Source organism: Rhodnius prolixus, unplaced genomic scaffold, assembly GCF_049639745.1.
Source record: "Rhodnius prolixus isolate KJV_2025 unplaced genomic scaffold, Rpr scaffold_5, whole genome shotgun sequence".
Lineage (NCBI taxonomy): Eukaryota > Metazoa > Arthropoda > Insecta > Hemiptera > Reduviidae > Rhodnius > Rhodnius prolixus.
The window spans coordinates 43065101-43084132 of NW_027411624.1; the positions used below are offsets into that span (position 1 = coordinate 43065101).

Sequence of the window (19032 nt, forward strand, 5' to 3'; positions counted from 1 at the left end):
CTCTTTTAAAATTTTACAGGCTTGTATTTGCTTGATTACAAATCCAATAAACAGTGTATTACCAATTGCTTGTGAAGCGTTTAAAAGGATCAACCGTTGTGTGGATCCATGCAAGATGTTCGGTGTGACCACATTGGACGTAATAAGAGCGAATACTTATGTGGCCGAGGTATTGCAGATGGCGCCAGAAACTGTAGAAGTTCCGGTAATATGTGGACATTCAGCCAGCACTATGGTTCCAATATTGTCGCACACAAAACCAAAAACAGAACTTAATACAGTCAGTATAAAAAAAAAAAAATAGAAAATTTTGTGCTTACTATTTTAGAAAAAAAGTCAAGAGACGTTTCCGAGAAAATCTAGAAATATAAAAAGTGAACAATCCCTTCAGTGACGTTGTATTTCCTGTTAAGACATTTTGAAAGTTAAATTTCTGTTGAAAAACGTTTCTAATGGTAATACCAAAACTTATGTAAGTTTAAAACTTTAAGGTACAGTTTTCGTATTCGAGCGGGTGTACTATACATACTATAAACATCACCCACAAATTTTCTTGATAAGTTGATACTAGGGTTGCCAACTGCCCTTTTTTTTGGAAAGGACAGTCCTTTTTTAACACCTGGTTGTCTTCTTTGTCCTTTCTTAAATTAGGAAAGGACGCCTTTTATCCTTTTCTCAGATAATGTTCACACAAATCTAATTCATTTTATTGTATTTTTGATTTAAGTTCTGACTTCATTTGGCTTGTTGTTTTTCTGTTCTAACTGAACTGAATAGGTCAACAGGTTATTGATGTAACGATGAACTTTTCATGATTAAGTATGTAAGATATAAATGTACCCAGGCCAGATTACTGACAGGGGGAGAGGGGACTTTTTACCGCGTCCCAGAGCTGGAGTCTGTGCATGTACACCTAAAGAAAGGAAAACGAATGATATACATTCCCGGGCCCCAAAATCCTGTCGACGGCCCTGACTGTACCTAATTTATTTTTGGGTGTCCTTTTTCTGGAACTTTTTAGAGTTGGCAACCATAGTTGATAACCGAAAATTTGTCATCAATGCCACATGTTTTTCAAGAAGAGAGAGATAGAGTGAAAATGAGAAAAAATAATTTGGGAAGAATACGTACTAATAACATTTCTCATACTAATAAAAAATTTTCTCTTTTCTGAGCTTATTTTTGAATTTTTTTCAGATTTTCTCAAAATTTGTTCTCTCGATTTTCTTTAAGTTTTGTACTGTTAGTCTTCAATTTTAATTTCTGAAATTTTCCTAGGAAAATTCGATAAGGTCACTTCCGGTAGAGCGGATGGCTTAGGCTTTCTTCTGTAGTCATTTTATGTAAGTATACATTTATGTACGGCCTTGTTTTCCTCATATTATAAAAAAAGGGACAAATGTTTTGCTAAAATTGCGACTGTGACGAAAATTCCTCTGTCCAAAAGTACCCTTTATTTAAATGGACTATTTACTTTTTATACGAATAAAACTTTTAACTACTTTCTTTAAACTATTCACGTTTCACTAGTCTATAGCTTAAAGAAATATATATATATATCCAGGTAATTCGGATTAAACGGGACTCTTGGGAAAGGGGGTGCTATTTTTTTCCCCTCTAAAGTACCGTTTCCGTTTAGAGTATAACTCTGAATGTTTTATTTTATGAGGGGCGGTTAAATGTTCTGTTTAATTTCACAGTTCGTACGAAGTAACTCCGTTACTCAGTGGGTTGTTCACTTTTCTTAGATTGTTTTACTTTTTTTTTTTAGTATACCTTCTAAAAGTTTTGTGGTAAAAATTCGCTTTTTGGTATTTTGAGGTTGTTAAAATTTTCCCAATAGGAAACATTGGATATTGTCGGAAGTGAATCCAGGAGAGAACATCGTGTGATTTTTCTCGTTCATTTTGTTTTTTCCAATACTTTTTCAATAAACTACTAAAATATGTATATTCATAAGAAGCATTATCAATTGTAGTACAAGTAATATTGTTCATTTTCTTTGCTAATAAAAACAAGGAGGAAGTCGTGAAAATCTCCAGAGCTATACAAAACGCTGGTGAGGAAGTCCTTAAAGCAAAGAACAATACAGGAGCTTCTACTTTGGGTATGGCCTTTGCTGGAACCAGATTCGCCGTGTCACTTGCTAAAGGCTTGCTTGGTAAATTTTGTAGTTTTTAAAAAAAATTATTTTTAAAAACTTTCAACTTACGATTTTAAATTTTACTCTTTTTTTTTCTTTAAAACAGGACATGATAATGTTGTTGAATGCGCCTACGTCATGTCGAATTTGATACCAGATATTTGCTACTTTTCAACACAATTACAGTTTGGACCGACTGGTGTACAGAAAAATCTTGGTATACCAGATTTGTCAAATTTTGAATGTTGCCTACTTGAAACGGCTATACCTTTCATGAAAAAAGATATAGAATTTGGTGAACAATTTGCAGCGGAAATGGCAAAACAAGGTCTACTTACTCGCAAGAAAGCTTAAAAGAGAATATTTTATTAATTTATTTTAGTTTAAGAGTTCAAATTAAAAGTTTTCTTTATAATCTTGTTTGTTATTTCTTTTTTTTTTCCTACTTGAGCAATTCTCTTAGAGCTATTTACTCTGACAAAGTGTGGGGAAACTGTCCAAGTTTATAGCCGAAAAAGATACCTCAGTTTCGAGTGAAAAAAAATAGGCTTTTTTTGCTTGGACTGGTTTCCTCACCGGGCATTGTCGCCTCAGAAGGCCCTGCAGCTGCAGAACCTGGAGAGAATTTTAGTTACTAAAGCCTATACCTTAATAACTAAATCCTATTCAAGATTCTATAATTTCACAAAAATCTTAATACGGAATGGATGCTGTAGGCAATAACAGGTCTCACTTGGTCCCAGTTGAGGGAGTACTGCAGCGTACAAAAAATAATTTCACCTGTGTTTTTCTGCAAATGCAGTAAGTATTTCGATTATATCTGTGGCTTGGTGCAAGAAGTGCCAATGTACAAAAAAGGATTACGAGTGTACATCCTCTTTGGTTTACCTGGAGGGGGGGGGGGAATATTGATGCTAAATTTTGACATTGGCACTAGTAAGTTTTAGTAACTCCTAGTTACTACTTTAAACTCCTTGACTTTGGCACTCCTTGCAAGAAAAATTTGGATGGTTAATATATCAAAACAGATATTTTTTACTCATTTTTACCCAAAATCTGACATTGGCACTACTTCTTGCACCAAGCCATAGATATAGACGTTGCCCTTAACTTGCCGCCAATAAAGCGTGCAGTTAAACGGGGTTCTTATAAAAAGAGACTTTATTAGCATGTCCCTTCCTCCAGAGGCAATACTCGAATTTTTCCACAGCTCTTGACAAAATGGCTTTGGTACTGGTACTAAACATGGGCCGTGCCTCGAGAAAAGTCAGTGGAAATGAGGAAAAAGTTAATTTTAGCTAGGACAATTGAAGAGGTGAATATATAAAAAATTAAATTAGAAATAGCAACTTTTCGATTCTGCTTTAATAAGTAACATAGTTTGAAAAAAATGTTTACAGACAAAACAATAAACCGATCAACATATCAACCAGGTGTACAATTAATAAATATGTAATTTAACCCTTAAAGATATTTATTTTAAATATGAACGAATAAAAATTAATAAATAAATACAATTATACAGAGGTAAACATTGAGATTTAAAAAATTAAATAAAATTTCGTTCAGTTTTACCTTAACACTTATAAATATGGAATTTTTAGTAGTACAATTTCCGGGAAGTTCAATCCTAGAAATTTTCACGTTCATCTTATTAACAGCTGTAGAAATTCTACATTTAAACACAAATATTATAATATTTGAAAACAGGTAATTAAATAATTTAAAATCTATGTATATATATGTACATAACATAATTGCAGATCACTTTATATAAGCTTTTTAAGATTCTATGGAAATATTTGAATCACTTGATTGATTATTAGACAATTTATTTCTTACTTCAAAAACTTGTTGTATAGCTTCTTTAAAGCATAAAAAATTATAATCAATGACACCTGAAAATTAAGAAGAAATACACAGGTAAATACAGGTCATTAAAGAGTTTCTTACTAACAACAGACGTGTCATAGGGTTAGAGGGTCACCGATTTTTTAATGTTAAGCGACGTTTAAACTAGTAAACTCTTCGACCTAGGAGCGTTAGTGACCGAACACAAAACTTCAGAGCGAAGTGATGGTAAATACAATAGATGTTATTTCTGAAATACCGCGATATATTCTGTTATACCAAGATTGCTATAAATAAAACTGATCATATTCCTTTTCAATTGTACTTTCGCTTAATGTTGTTTCCTTTGGTCGTTGTAAGGTATCTTGCACCGTTCTGCTGCAAGTGTTAAATATCTCAGCAGTGAAAGATGCTTATAGAATATACATCTTTATTGTTCGTCATTAAAAGTACAATCAAAACAACTAACTTTTTTCAAAAGGTAAAAAAATATAAATTTACTGTTTATTACCACACATGTACCGAATGCATTTAAACATATCCTACGATCATTAAACTTACCTTGTTTATCAAAATTATCCTCTCTTAAGATACAAACAAGCGCCAAGAACTTATCAACTTCTCTTAAATATAAAATGGTACCATTGTTTAACTTGATTAAACTAGAACTCTGATGGTCAAATGCATTATCTTTAGTATCTTCCTTTATACTGAAATAGTTAAAATGAAATTATAAACTAATTTTATGAAATTTAAGTAAGTTTTTTAAAGCAGTATTCATTACCCATAAATTCCCGAAACATCTATGACAACGTCTATCATATCACAGCACAGTTCATAACTCTGCATATCAACAGGAGAACAGTCGGTAGCTACGTAGATTTTTGAAAAAACATCAAATAAGAACGCTTTTTCTATACCAGAATTCTGAAACAGAAAATATTTCAGGAATTATATCCTCTGGCCTTGCGACTCCGTCAATAGATAAGAGATGGGAGTCATCAGTTGGGAATAACCCTATAGTACAGCTCACGGCACCCCAGGATAATCTGAAGGTGGATCTCTAAATTAAAAGAACCAGGTTATTCAAGGATGTAGCTCCACCGTATACCCTGCCTAGATATTCCAAAGAAGGTACCCTAACTAATGAAGTTTGGGAGGGTTCCAGAAGTCGGAAGTTACAGGTTACGAAGATTTTCTTGGTGGACAAACAATGGTTGCAATGCTAGAAATGTTTCTTTCAAAACATTCTAAATACTAAAATATAATTGCTTTAACGTTTTTACTTACAGATATTAAAATATTGAGCAAGTTTTCTAAAGTAGGTAACTGAGGTATTAATTTCTGTACAACTTTGCTAAATGCTTCAAATATACTGTGGTCATATATTGAGGTCAAGTGAAAACTTAAATGTATGTTATCAAGTCCTGAAACAAAACAAAAAACGAGATTTAAGTATTTTTTTTTATAAAGAAATAGAAAATTTTAAGGAAAAAAAAATGTTTTTGCTTTACCAGAATCGGAAAGATCGTCATTTGCTCTTTGATGTATATCTCTTTGGGTTTCCATTTTATTGTCTTCATTCAAACCGTCAACTTTATGTATAAACACTTCAAATTTAACGCTTGGATTTATTTTATAAGCTTTTGTTACGGTTACTACAAGTTTGTTGAGTGCATCTGTATAATCATCCTGTAAATATTTTATTTTATTTAAAAGTAGATAAATGAAAATACTGGGAAAATGGAGTAAAGTTGCAGTGATCAAATTTCTGAATCGAGTATGCAAATAAAGTGAAGTTGGCACTATTTTAGCTCGCTGATGGAAGACGAAGTAGTTCTAAATACAAAAGTTACATTTTAAAAAGTTCAAGTATTAGGGTTGATTCAACAACAAAAGATACACAATCAGCGAGCACCAAACACTTCATTCATACTTCAGTTCATAATTTCAGAACATTTAGAAATGTTCAAAAAAGCATGTGTTTTATTAAAATTGTATAACAACTGATATACCCTCATAGATACGTTTACATAGATAAATCTAACTGTTCAGTTTTTAACACGTTCGATCAAACGATGCACTTGAAAATGGAATTCTCTTATTTTTCTTAAAGACGTTTTGATTACTAAGCAGAAAAAGCTCCTCCAGGAGGCTTTTTTCACCTGACCATTACTACACAGACGTTGGCTATTGGAGACTCAGCATGAGTAAGGATACTGACTAGCACTCTCTCCAAATTTATGGCTCATGATTTACTGAAATCTATGGATTGAACAAAAAATCAAAAGGGTCAATTGTGCCAGCCATCAATTCCAGCTCTTAGTGCGTTTTAAACGTTACAAAAAAAAGACCTAAGTTGCGATTTCCTCTAATCAGGAAATGCTAATTTAAATTAAACAACTAGAAACTAATTGGATTAGTTTCCAACTAACAAAAAATACATCCGGTAGGAAATAAAAGAGTTATCTTTTATTAATCTAGTAAAAATAAATAAAATTATATACCTGCGCATCAACAACAAACACAAGTGCTCCACATTCACCAAAAATCACTTCACAGTCCAACATTGAATCCAAGAAATCAATTTGTCCAGGTATATCCCAAATTCTAAATTGCATAAATGAAGAATTTGCTACATCTTCTTTAACTATTTTATTGGAACTTTCAAGAAAAAGCGTTTCATTGGGAGACATTTTTTGGAAAACTACTTTTTGGATAGAAGACTTTCCACTTCTGAAAAAATTTAAAAACAAATATTTACTTATTTATTTTAAGCAAGGAAAAAAAATGCCCACAAGCCACTAGAAAAAAAACAACACCTTCTCATTCCCATTAGAATTATCCTTGGTTTTCCATCATCTCCGGAATTTTCAAGACCATCTCCATCTTGTTCAAATCCATCTTCAGTATCGTCATAACTCTGCCCGTACTGGTCTTCTTCATCTTGTTCGAACGACTATATTAGAAATAAAATACAAAGTGGGTTCAACACGTCTAAGTTATCTACTAGTCGATACCTTATTTTTTTGTTTAAAAAAAAAAGAGTAATAAAAGACATACTAACAAAAAAATAGAAGAAATAGACAAACAAAGAAGGGAAATTAGAAATTGAAGTTTCCCACAAGCACAAATCTGGCTGCCGCGCGTAAATAAGAAAAGAGTGGCAAAAAGATGAATTAGATTTAGTTTATTGGTAGCACGATGAAGACGTCTTAGTAACTCAATGACTCTGCGATAAAATGAATAGCTTAGGACGTTGAGACGAGAATTGAAAACTGGACGCGTTAACACTAGATCTAAAACAGACAGTAAATTAAGGTTTATCTCAGCTTTGAAATTGAATCTGCATCAAACTTACGGTGTGATCCAAATCCCAGTTCTACAAAAATTGAGATCCTCAGGCTCTTCCAAGAGTCTAAAACGTATAGTGGATAAAGCAATTTCTTCAAAGACTGAGAGAAAATTCAAATTGATTCAAGCTCGAAATAAAACATTGCACTGAGGGAACTAAGATGCGTTGTTATGAATCATTTCAAGAGCAGTTGCAAGGTAAATTGTAAGATTAACTGATGGAGATGTCGAGGACAAGAGATTGTATTGGAAGAGAGGAAAAAATTATTGTTTTAATAAAGATGTGCTATAATGATCAAAATTTGAAAATGAACTTCATTGCTCGATTACTTTTAATTTAATAAGAACATAATAAACCAAAGTAAACGATTTTTCTACTTTGACATTTTTATTACACATTTTCTGCTTGTTCAGGTGAATTAATAAAAATTTAAACTTACCATACTTTTAGAGTAGACTGTGGAACTTCAAAATAAACAGGTAAAGGCCATTTAATGGTCCCAGAAGTAGTTCTTATCGACCAATTTGTCTTCTAAGCCATTTTCCTATTTGCTGTAAATTTCAGAAAACACAATCCATTCTTTTAATTTTAATTATTTAATTATCCATTGTGTATGATAATATTTTTCAACACTCATAAATGAAGATCACCACAGAAAAGTAGGGTAACACAGAATGTTTGTTTTTTAGATATGGAATTCAGTGTATGATATAGGTTAGCATTCTTGAATCTAGGAAGGGAGGTAACTACAGATAACCTCATACTACCTTCTTCCACTACCATCCTTTAAATGCACAATGCGGCAGCGTCAGATCGTTCCTCTGAGAAAACATTTATGATGTAAATTGTTAGTTTTAATATTTTTGTTGGGAAAGAGTAACAGTAGCTTCCCACCTAAAACATTAAGATTACTGTTTGCTAAAATGATATACCAGTTTTATCTTTGCCTAATTCTTTATCTGAGTAAATGAATAAAACATCACATCAGTCGTTATACTCAATTGTGTCATTAAAGATTGATACCATGTATAATTTATTTACTACTTTTTAGATGTGTACACATTATTAGTTGATAGAAAATCAAAATCTAGGTCGAGTTGTCATCGATTAGCCTTTAAATGGTTCGTTAATCCAATGTTTTTGTTATTTTTTTAATTACTGTTTTCTAGTTCATTTTCCTTTGTCTAACTCCGTGTGATGTAATACATATAACACCTAAAGAATTAACGAATCAAATCTTTCATATTTCATTATTATGTTTCAAATTGTTTTAGTCTTGGCTTTGTTAAATTTGTGCACTAAGCCTCCGAAGTTGACAAATCTGAATTCTGAGAGGGTTTGTGATTCAATAAAGGTTCTTGTATTATAGAATCAATAAACTTTTTTTAAGCTAGGATTTTGTCCAATTTTGATAGAGATAATTAAAATTAAAAAAATTATCGACTGGGTTTCACCCTTGCGATATCTTCAAAACACATTTAATATTCTCATAAAAATATAAAAATATATATAGGGGCGGGACCTACACCCCACGGCACCGCAACCACAAGAGGCTTATTGTGCCTTACCTTTTTTTTTTTTTTTTTTTCTTATATTCTTACTTTATCCTAATCTTTTTCAACATAAATTTGGACAACACAATATTTATATATTTTGTACGAGAAATTCTGAGATTGATGTAGATAGGTTATGAATTCCGGTAGGTAACACTCTAGCTTCCACCACCCACCCGATAAATGCACAATAGCATACCTTCTGTACAGAGACATTGGTACTGTTTACCTTGTACAGTTATGTAAATGTTTAGTATTTTTTGTGTGTGTGAAAAAATGCAATGGTGTAGCGTACGGGCTTAAAAAACGTTAAGAAAACTATAAGAATGAAATTCCAAATTTTTAGTTGTCTAGTTCTTTATCTTGGTAAGTAAATTAAACGTCATATCATTCACAGTAATCAATGCTTCATTAATGATTTCCACCATTTAATTATTATTATTATTATTATTTTAACTACATATTAAACAATCTTCGTTGTTTACATTTTTGTAGGTGTTTACGTATTATTGGTTGATGGATTTGGAGGATTGGCTAGAGCAGGTTCTTTAAGTGGAGTTAAATCTACTAATAAATCTAGTTCGAGAAAAGCGGCTGGTAGTCAATTAGCTGTTGAATCTAAGCAAGCAAATATTGGAGGTTTGATCATCTTTACAAATAATCGTGGCACAAATTTTATGGTATTTTTGTTGCAACTTCGAAATAGTGGAATTGGGTTATATTAAATCACCCATCCTCTTCATTTTCAATTTATCTATGATATGCTAAAACTTAGGAACTTCTGAACTGAGCTACAGTACTTATTACTTACTACCTGTTAATAATGGAGGTTTTTCTTGAGTCATTTTATTTTTTTACAATATTTCACGTGCAATCAAAAAGCTTTGTGTATAATCACGAACACAAAAGTTTGTAACGCTTCGATTGTAAATCACATAATTTGGATCAAAATTCTGTAACTGCCACTAAAATTAATATTTTCTTATTTAACTAAATTCAAATGCTCTAAATTTATATAATATACTTCTTCATAATGTTTTCTCTTTATTAAGGATCATTTCCATTAGGAGGCATTCTGCTTAGACCTTTCCCAAATGGCCCTGGGCATCATCTTCACCAATCTATTTCCACTCTCCCTTATAGCCGACGTTAAACATTCTAAAACTGCTAACAGAGGCTACATATGTGATTTCTGTACTATATATATTTAAATATATGTATATTATTTTTCAGGTGATGTTAAAGCGAGTAAAACTGCCAACAGAGGATATATATCAGCTTGGGGCATAATATCGATCATCATGTTAGTTATTGTTGGCTCAGTGCTAGTGTATTATGTAACAGTATTTTATCCATTGGTCTGTGCAGAACGAGGCAAATATGATGTGATGGAAATGACGACTGTTTAAGAAAGAATTATTCAATATTTCAGGATGTAAAAAAAAACAGGTGATCGTAACAAAGTAATACTTCCAAAAATATTCAATAACCGTTAATACCTCGATATTTGCCACTCGATATTTTTTTGTATTCCAAAGTGAGACTTACTTGTGCTTAATTTATTATAGTGAAACTTCTTTTCAAGTTTTTTTAACTGACTTAAAAAAAAACTGACAGATCAGCTGATTATTAAGGTTTGCAATTTTTCGTGCAGTTGATTCTGCAGCTTTTAAATAAAATTAGCTGATCACAGTGTAGGGAAGATTAATGGAGATCGTTTGATATAATCCTTGAGAACTACCAAAAGAACAAATTTTCTAAGAAAATGTTTCATTCAAAAATGATGAGCTAAGTGTGTCAGTAATTTACGAAGTTTAACGAAAATTGTTGGAACTGTTTTTTGGTTAAAAAAAAAATCCGAAGTGTGAGCTTTTATTTTTTGTGAACTCCACAAAGATCATGTTTTCTTAAACATCATGCCCTATCAATTTGACACGATTGTATTCGTTTGGTTACTTATGCCTAATGGTCTTGGCTTAAAGATCACTATCCTTACAATAAAATTTTCAGCAGTCCGGACGAAAGATGCATAGAATAGGAAACGCAATACCAGGCCTACCACTACTCTAAGCTTTTATAATTATTTATCCAGACTCACTCGAACTGAGAAAAGATTTCGAGGTGATAATAAGCACGCAATCAGGTAGTGTTGTTTTACTCTCTTTCATTTCTCAAGTTGGCAGTCCTGCTGATAATAAAACTGGCAAGAAGTTTCACTATTTAATAATAATAATGAAGGACAATACAACTATAAATTTATTTATTTGTAACTTCTAAACAAATTTAGATAGAAGACAAAACTTCCGGTCAATTAATAACTGTTTAAAATTAAAGAAGGTATCTTCGAACAATATTAGAGGTAATTTAAAAGTAAGTCTTTTTTCAATTTTTTAGACACCACAATTTTTAAGACTGATAATTGCATTTTAATTTTATAAGATTTGCATTTTTATACTTCGTATTTATTGATTAAAGTAAATTTTTTTTTTGGTCCCTGCATCATTTAGTAGGCACTGATGCGGATGGCTTTAGCTCTTTATGACACGCTCAATTTTAATTAATAACAAAGACGCTTCAATTTTTAATAATTATGCTTTACTTTTTATATCAAATTTCGTAATTCTCTTTTACGTAAGTTATTTTTGTTTTTCTTGGTTACTATTTTTGCAAAAATTATTTGTTAATTTTTCTAATCGTTTTTTTAATTTACCAGATTTACTGCTTTTTTTAAATTATTCCAGTACATAAGTGAGTATTTTTATTAGTACTTATCCATTGTATCTTCAGTTCAAAGAATATTTCCTTGGATCAAAAATTGTTGAAAGTGTTACGAATCGTTTGTAACTAAGTTTTTTTAGAGGATAAATTTGTAATAAAATCTTAGGTCGAAATGGTTTTTTAAGCAAATAAAAGTTATTTACCTAATATAATTCGGGGGGGATCTACTTAAGTGATAAAAATGCTCCAAAAATTGTACTTAAATAAAAATATTTTGTATTTCTAAAATATTTTCTTACTTAAATACAAAAGCTTTACAATCTAAAATAATTTGTTTTATTATTTTATTTAATTTAACCCTGCGTCCTCTTATGATTTTAGGAATACTTTTTTTTTTTTTTATAACAGTAATAAAATCTATTTCCCCTACAAAACTATTACACCGAAAATATTCAATTGGCACATCACATCAAAAAAGATTTCAGTGTATTTGTTATCTTTTAGCTGTATTCACTTTACCCTACGAAAGGCTCAACAGATCTTGATATAATGCTGGATTTTTTTTACTTTATTTGGGATAATGGATTTAAAATATCTTCAAGTAAAAGCCTAATGTATTTAATTGGCTTAAAGTCAATCCATGTCCCGCAGAATTGATTGGAACCTCTATTCTTCGTTGAGGTATGTATGCGTAATGTTATATGTGTATTTTAGATCATGGATCTAAGATTAATTTGGTAGTCTTAAGTAGACTATCTCATTAAAAAAAAAGGAAAAAGTGAAACAATAATAAACATACTTCGGTCTTCAGATATACGAGGTCTGTAAATTAAGTAATGAGACTGATTTTTTAAAAAAAAATTATTCAAAAAGAATTACAATTCTATATTGTCACCTTCAAAATAACTTCCTTCTGAAGCCAACCAGCACAGTGGAGACATTTCTTCCACTCCTCATAGCAGTGCTCGAACTCCGATACTGGAATAGCCTTCAGCTGGTCGGTTACAGCCGTTTGAATGTTTTCCGACTGTCCCAAAATGAGCCACACTTGAGGTGATTTTTCAACTTCGGGAAGAGAAAAAAAGTCACAAGGACTCAAAAGTCAGGCGAATAATTCGTGTGAGGAGCCACACGAATGTTTTTACAGGGCCAAAAATTCTGGTTTATTGAAATTGTTGTGTGACAAGGAGCATTACCTGTGATGCAACACCCACTTGTTCTTGATGTTTGGTCTCACATTCGAATGACCCTTTTTCGAAGTCCACAAAGAGTTTCTACCTCAAGGTCAAAGGTCAATCAACATTTTTTACCGAGAGGTTCTTGAAAAACTTCGACAACGAACGAAACGAAAAATCTATAAACAGCGTAAGAAATTGAGAGCTTTCTCAACTGAGAAGTACGAGGGTCGTTTGAAAAGTCCGTGCAAAGTCAGAGAGATAGCACTACTGGCGCGTATCGAGGTTATGTTTAGTAAGTAGCATCTCTTGGAAGAACACACACCAAGTTTCAGCCAGATCGATCTATTTCTTTGTGTTTGGCATTCGTTTGAATCGAGGAAGTCGAGTGATTTTCAAAAAATGGACGAAAAAGAATTTCGTGTGTTGATTAAACACTACTTTATGAAAGGCAAAACGCCTCAGGAGACTAAAGAGAATCTTGATAAACATTATGGTGACTCTGCACCTTCGATTAGAACAGTTTATAAGTGGTTTAAAAATTTTCGGAGTGGCCATATGGGCACAAGTGACGCTGAACGTTCTGAACGCCCCGTTGAGGTTACTACTTCAGAAATCATTGATAAAATCCATGATATGGTGATGGATGACAGAAGAGTGAAGGTGCGTGAGATTGCTAGTGCTGTGGGCATCTCGAATGAACGGGTACATAATATTTTGCATCAACATTTGGACATGACAAAGCTATCCGCAAGATGGGTGCCGCGATTGCTCACGCTTGACCAAAAACGAAATCGTGTGAAGTGTTGCAAGGACGGTTTGCAGCTGTTCCAGAAGAATCCGCAGGACTTTAAGCGTCGTTTCGTCACTGTGGATGAAACATGGATACATCACTACATTCCTGAGACCAAAGAACAATTTAAACAATGGGTTACCAAGGGGGAATCTGCGCCAAAAAAGGCGAAGACCGTTCCTTCGGCCGGAAAGTTTATGGCGACTGTCTTTTGGGATTCGCAAGGAATAATCCTCATCGACTATCTGGAAAAGGGTAAAACTATTACAGGTGCATATTATTCATCGTTATTGGACCGTTTGAAAACCGAGCTGCAAGAAAAACGCCCACGATTGGCCCACAAAAAAAGTCCTTTTCCATCACGACAACGCACCAGCTCACACCTCACAGCAGTTGTGGTCGCAAAATTAATGGAAATAGGATTCCAACTCGTTTCACATCCCCCCCTATTCTCCAGACTTGGCTCCCTCGGACTACTATTTGTTCCCCAATATGAAGAAATGGCTGGCGGGAAAAAGATTTTATTCAAACGAGGAGATGATTGCAGAAACGAATGGCTATTTTTCAGACTTGGACAAATCCTATTATTCGGAAGGGATCAACAAACTAGAGCAGCGTTGGACGAAGTGTATAAGCCTAAAGAGGAGACTATGTTGAAAAATAAAAAAGGTTTACCCCAAAAAATTAAGTAGTTTTTATTTTTGCACGGACTTTTCAAACGACCCTCGTATATTTGTTAAGGTTCCAGGTTGCCAATTTAAATTCGAATGCGTTTGATGCAATAAAATATATAAAAAAATAATAATACCTTAATAACTCAAAAATAATAAATTTTTATTATTTTTTTTGCATACAAAAATTTCATTTAATACACTTTTTTATTTTTATATTTTCTTTTAAAGAAAGATCCTCTGCAGGCTGACATGTTCCTTCTCAATTGGTAAATATTGTACAATTTCCAAATTTCAAACCAACAGAGTTCTATCTCAAAAAAGAAAAAAATCGTGTCCAAACGGCACTTACAAGTTACAACATATTTTTTTTTTACAAAATACAGCAACAGTTAAGTTTATTTGATCTACTAATTCTCGTACATTAGTACCTTCATTTAATTAAATAATGAAAATTAGGAAAATAAAAGACTAGATTAAGTCTTTTCTTAAATTGTTTGTTTTGAATGTTCAACATATAATTTTTTTACTTTCACTAGTTTTTATAGAAATGATGTATTGGGTGCCACAATATTTTTCTCTTTAATAATATTTAGTTCATTTTTGTTTTTTTATTCTTCTACCTTGATTGAGAGAAATTATTTTAAAACACTTAGATTTTGACTGACAACAATATGGTATTTAACTCTAAGGTGATGTTTACGAAACAAATAATTTATTAAAAGTTCAGTCTTAGTATTCTTTTGGGTTTTTTTGTCCTTTAATTTTTATTCCAGCTGTGCTGAAAGATTCTACTTTTTCTTTTTTTTTTTTTTTGCTTTTACAGGAAGGGGCCACATTTAAAAAAAAATTAAAAAAAAAAAAGAATAGCAAAAATTTGGCATTTACAAAAATTTTGGGAGTGACAAAAGGAATGTTTTCTTTCCCCCCCCCCTTTTGGGTTAAATTTACAATTCCGTTTTTAAATCATCTAAATCCACATCGGACAGATCTATATCATCATCTTGAGGAGGAACACCATCTTTACCGTCCCATGGTTCACAATCAGAAATCTTAGGCAGTGCAGCACCTTTTAATGGTGCAGTATTTCCGCGTCCATAAGATAAATCTCTGTAAATAATCAATCCGAAAATTTAAAAAAAACAAAAACATAAAAATTATATATGAGCCGTTTATTTTGAAAATGGCCTAACTCCATTTATCTTCAAATCGAGATATTTAAGGGTTTGCGTTGCAAAGAATTTAAAAATATACCTACAGGATACTAATGAGTCATACTGCTTAAGTATATCTAAGGGTGTTAAATTTATAGTCCCTATTAAAATAGTGGCAATTATTAAGTGAATAATATGCGTTTTCTTATCAAGAATGGTCTTGTTCTGTTCTTCCCCATGGGTGAAATAATTTTTAAAATTTAATATTAAATCTTAAGTTTTATATTAATTAAACGTACTGGTTATTCAACTAACGCAATTGTCCAAAAACTGAGATTAACTTGTTAAATACTAATTAATTAAAATTACTGCCCTTCAGACATTATCAATAATATATTATTATCTTGATTTAAGTATAAATGGAGTTAGGCCACTTTCAAACTACACGTTTCAATTATTGAACTAACTCTAAAAACTTATGTGTCAAGAATTTATCGTATTTGCTCGGAATATGAGCAACCTGAAATGCTTTACTGATAAATAACAGGAAGTTGTACATGTAACCATGGCAACCGGAAAAAATTGACAAATGGAGTTAGGCCACTTTCAAAATAAACGGCTCATATATATATATATATAAAACAAATTACAAAAAAAATCTTTTAATTACCTTAAAAATTCATTAATTCCATCGCTGGAGAAAGATCCTCTTAATAGAGAATATTTCATTTTTTTAGCGTTAAGAACGGCCATAGCTGGATATCCAAAACCACCAATTTCCAGTGCTGTTTCCAATTCTGGTTGAGTTCCGGCTTCTGACCATACCCATCTAAAAAAAAATTAATTTATTAACTAAATTTATTAAATTATTTTATTGGTTTATCTTCTCCACAGGTTAAAAAGGAATGGTCACCTTTTTATCGAAAGAGTCTAACCCGGCCTACAACACGTACATTTTTACATCTCCAAGTCCCTCATGGATATGCAGAGATGGTTGAGTCAATTTTGGGATGAGGGTCCCTTCAGCCAAGGATCCAAACCCTCTTAACTCATTCAAACTCGAAACTCTAGCTCATAATCACACACTCTGTATACTTTGAAGCGACTACGAGTCAATTACACTCTGAATTATACGAAACGGAACCCCTATCTGAGCTCTGTCAGCTTCCTCCAGCGAGGTCTCGATCTAACAGATTACAGCCCCAAAAATACACCTTTGCTTCAATCACAAGATTTCCTAGAGTTCATTTGTTGAAAGTATAACGAGATTTCCTTTAATTCAGGCACCCAAATCAAATTGGTTTATTCTTAGAGTGTGGAATCTCCAAGTAAATAGAATGCGGACAATCCCCTCCAAAAAAAACTTATGACAATCTTTGAATATAAAAATATTTTATATGAAAAACTTAAAAAATATCATTTACAAATACATACCCCCACATTTTCTTTTTATATTTTTCGCCCATTTCTTTTAATATATTGATATAACTGCTTCGACAGTCTGACTGACAATCCAGTATATGAGGTAGTACGGAGATTACGCACAAAGGTTTGTCGCATGCGTCTTTTAATGTTTTCTCATTTAATATCTGTAAGAAAAAGAAAAAAAATGTATTAACATGTTCAAAAAAAAAAAAATTAAAGTTCTGTAAAAAATTATCAAATCATCTAAATATTTTCAAAACTTCATTTCTTAGTTTCACGACGCTGGCAATCTTGATTATATCTAGCATTAAATAAGTTATAAACATATTACAATAGTTTTGAAACTTTATATTATTAATCCAGGAGCTAAGGTATATTCAACTAATTTTGGCTAAACGAACCACAACCAAGTGGCCTTGGCATGCACACATTTGTTACATAGCTTAGTTTAAATGCCAGTTATTTAATTTATCCCATGCATTAAATGAGATCTTAAATGGACGTTCAATTGTTTCGGGAATTTTTAGAAAAGACTTCTTTCAACCACAAACTTTAACGTGAATAAAATATTTTTTATAATTCACGTGTAAAAACCACCAAATAATAATTTTATAAATTTGCAAAAATTATGCACATAAAACATAAAAATAACCTGTTCGATCTCCGGAGCTGGTACATTTTCAGAAAGTTTATCCAACGCAAAATTGACAATATCGGAACCTGTTCTTCCACCTTGATAATCTTCAGCGGAACTTCTATCTTTTTTACCAGGTGGAAAAAACTTAATAGTAGGATAACCTTGAACACCATATTCACTAGCTTTTGACTGATGTACTGTTGCATCTAAAGCTCCAACTTTAACCTAAAAGTTATCAGAACATCGAATTTCTTTTTCTAATGAACAAGTTATAACATTTGGCCAATGATAAAGGCAATAAAATAAACAAGCTACCTTTCCTTTAAGCTCTGTAGCAGCGTGAGCCCAATGTGGTGCTAGATTCTTACAGTGACCACACCAAGGTGCAAAAAATTCTACTAACCACATGTCATCTGAATTTAAGACAAGCTTGTCAAAATTTGCATCTGTAAGTTCTATAACATCTTCAGTATTGCCCTAAAAAGTTTTTGAATATTTAGTAACAATTACTGAACAAACTTTCAGTTATTTTTACGAAAGTACCCTAAAATAAAAAAACCTTTCTTCCGCCACTCGACTGTTTAACACCTAACTTCTCGTTTATTCTATTTTTTAAAGTACTCATTGCTGCATCAGCTAAACCTTGTGCAGTCCTTGCCCCATTATAGTCCTCTGGTTTGTTTTTATTAGCACCAAAAATTTTCACAGTTGGGAAGCCTCTCACACCAAACCTTCCGGCCAAATTTTTATGTTCATCAGCGTTTACACCGCCAACTTTAATAACACCCTGAACAAAGAAAAGAGGAGTTAAAGGATATCTCTAAATAGTAGAGAATACTTTGTACTTTCATAAAGGATATTTGAACAACTTATATTTTATAAATATTCCATTAAGTTCACTCATTTTTTACTGAAATAAATAATTATAGGATTTATAAAAGAAGCCTTTTAATCTTAAATTTATTGGATTAGAAACTAACTTTTAATGCGGTGGCTGCTTTAGAAAATTCTGGAACAAATTGTTGACAGTGACCACACCAAGGAGCATAAAATTCTACAATCCAAATTTCATCACCTTTGGTTACAAGTTTTTCAAAATTATTCTCTGTTAAGTCAATAACATCTGATGTCGTTGGATAGAGTGCAGCCGTTTGATAGAATAATCCGATAAACACTAAAAAAAAAAAAAGCCGGTAAAAATGAAGGAAATTTGAAATAATTGTTGAAGATGAAACTAATTTTTTACAATTCATAACATATCCATAGAATTCTATCATTTCTTTTTGTTCAATGATAAATGAGTACTTACAAATAGCGGCGTTCAACAGTTGAACCATTTTGTTTTAATTTCTATTCATGAAGACAAAACTAGTAAACAATCGTTAACTAATATTCGTCTTGTGATTTGAGATTTTTTATTATTTGGTGAAAAAATATTTAGTTAAAAGCAAGAAAAGCGTCTAGGCCTCCAGTGAAAAAAAAGAATAGTCATATATACACTAACTAAATTAGCTAGCGAACCTGTCTCAGCGTAAACTACACTTACCATCTTCTAGC

The 19032-nt window shown here is 32.1% G+C and overlaps 4 protein-coding genes and 1 long non-coding RNA gene across 9 annotated transcripts in view; 3 read left to right on the forward strand and 2 right to left on the reverse strand.

Moving 5' to 3' along the window:
* LOC141457847 (malate dehydrogenase, mitochondrial-like) overlaps positions 1–2558 on the forward strand; it is a 35788-nt gene extending 33230 nt beyond the window's left edge. For all 5 annotated transcript variants that reach the window (XM_074135148.1, XM_074135149.1, XM_074135150.1 and 2 more), the window contains 3 exons: positions 20–280; positions 2020–2161; positions 2250–2558. In XM_074135148.1, the coding sequence (XP_073991249.1) occupies positions 20–280; positions 2020–2161; positions 2250–2497 (651 nt within the window). In that variant the 3' untranslated portion in view covers positions 2498–2558. The remainder of the gene's footprint in view (positions 1–19; positions 281–2019; positions 2162–2249) is intronic.
* Positions 2559–3490: 932 nt separating this feature from the next.
* On the reverse strand, positions 3491–8122 carry RagC-D (Ras-related GTP binding C/D). Its single transcript, XM_074135158.1, has 8 exons — positions 7789–8122; positions 6817–6953; positions 6502–6730; positions 5509–5686; positions 5285–5421; positions 4779–4921; positions 4556–4704; positions 3491–4041 (listed from the first exon to the last, which is right to left on the reverse strand). Exons 1-8 carry the CDS (start codon positions 7789–7791, stop codon positions 3926–3928), a joined length of 1092 nt encoding a protein of 363 aa, XP_073991259.1. The 5' UTR covers positions 7792–8122; the 3' UTR covers positions 3491–3925.
* On the forward strand, positions 3936–5694 carry LOC141457852 (uncharacterized). Its single transcript, XR_012460583.1, has 2 exons — positions 3936–4066; positions 4943–5694. It is a non-coding gene; the product is annotated as an uncharacterized lncRNA (long non-coding RNA).
* Positions 8123–9040: 918 nt separating the features above from the next.
* LOC141457851 (uncharacterized) lies at positions 9041–11834 on the forward strand. The gene is made up of 3 exons (XM_074135159.1): positions 9041–9268; positions 9398–9541; positions 10136–11834. Exons 1-3 carry the CDS (start codon positions 9229–9231, stop codon positions 10309–10311), a joined length of 360 nt encoding a protein of 119 aa, XP_073991260.1. The 5' UTR covers positions 9041–9228; the 3' UTR covers positions 10312–11834.
* A 2567-nt stretch (positions 11835–14401) lies between these two features.
* Positions 14402–19021, reverse strand: CaBP1 (Protein disulfide-isomerase A6 homolog CaBP1). Its single transcript, XM_074135167.1, has 8 exons — positions 18785–19021; positions 18456–18649; positions 18035–18262; positions 17791–17952; positions 17491–17700; positions 16848–17002; positions 16084–16242; positions 14402–15369 (listed from the first exon to the last, which is right to left on the reverse strand). Exons 1-8 carry the CDS (start codon positions 18810–18812, stop codon positions 15207–15209), a joined length of 1299 nt encoding a protein of 432 aa, XP_073991268.1. The 5' UTR covers positions 18813–19021; the 3' UTR covers positions 14402–15206.
* Positions 19022–19032: the final 11 nt, after the last annotated feature.

Bases quoted from the DNA above. Each gene is read 5' to 3' on its own strand.
- RagC-D (XM_074135158.1), bottom strand. The intron at 4,922-5,284 runs GTAAGTAAAAAC...TTTCTGTTTCAG, and splicing joins TGCTCAATATTTTAATATCT to AATTCTGGTATAGAAAAAGC. The intron at 4,705-4,778 runs GTAATGAATACT...TAACTATTTCAG, and splicing joins GATGTTTCGGGAATTTATGG to TATAAAGGAAGATACTAAAG.
- LOC141457851 (XM_074135159.1), top strand. From the start codon at position 9,229: ATGAAATTCCAAATTTTTAGTTGTCTAGTTCTTTATCTTG. The intron at 9,269-9,397 runs GTAAGTAAATTA...ACATTTTTGTAG, and splicing joins TTGTCTAGTTCTTTATCTTG to GTGTTTACGTATTATTGGTT. The intron at 9,542-10,135 runs GTTTGATCATCT...ATTATTTTTCAG, and splicing joins TAAGCAAGCAAATATTGGAG to GTGATGTTAAAGCGAGTAAA.
- CaBP1 (XM_074135167.1), bottom strand. From the start codon at position 18,812: ATGGTTCAACTGTTGAACGCCGCTATTT. The intron at 17,953-18,034 runs GTTTTTTTATTT...AAAACTTTTTAG, and splicing joins AGTCGAGTGGCGGAAGAAAG to GGCAATACTGAAGATGTTAT. The intron at 15,370-16,083 runs GTAATTAAAAGA...GATTATTTACAG, and splicing joins GGAATTAATGAATTTTTAAG to AGATTTATCTTATGGACGCG.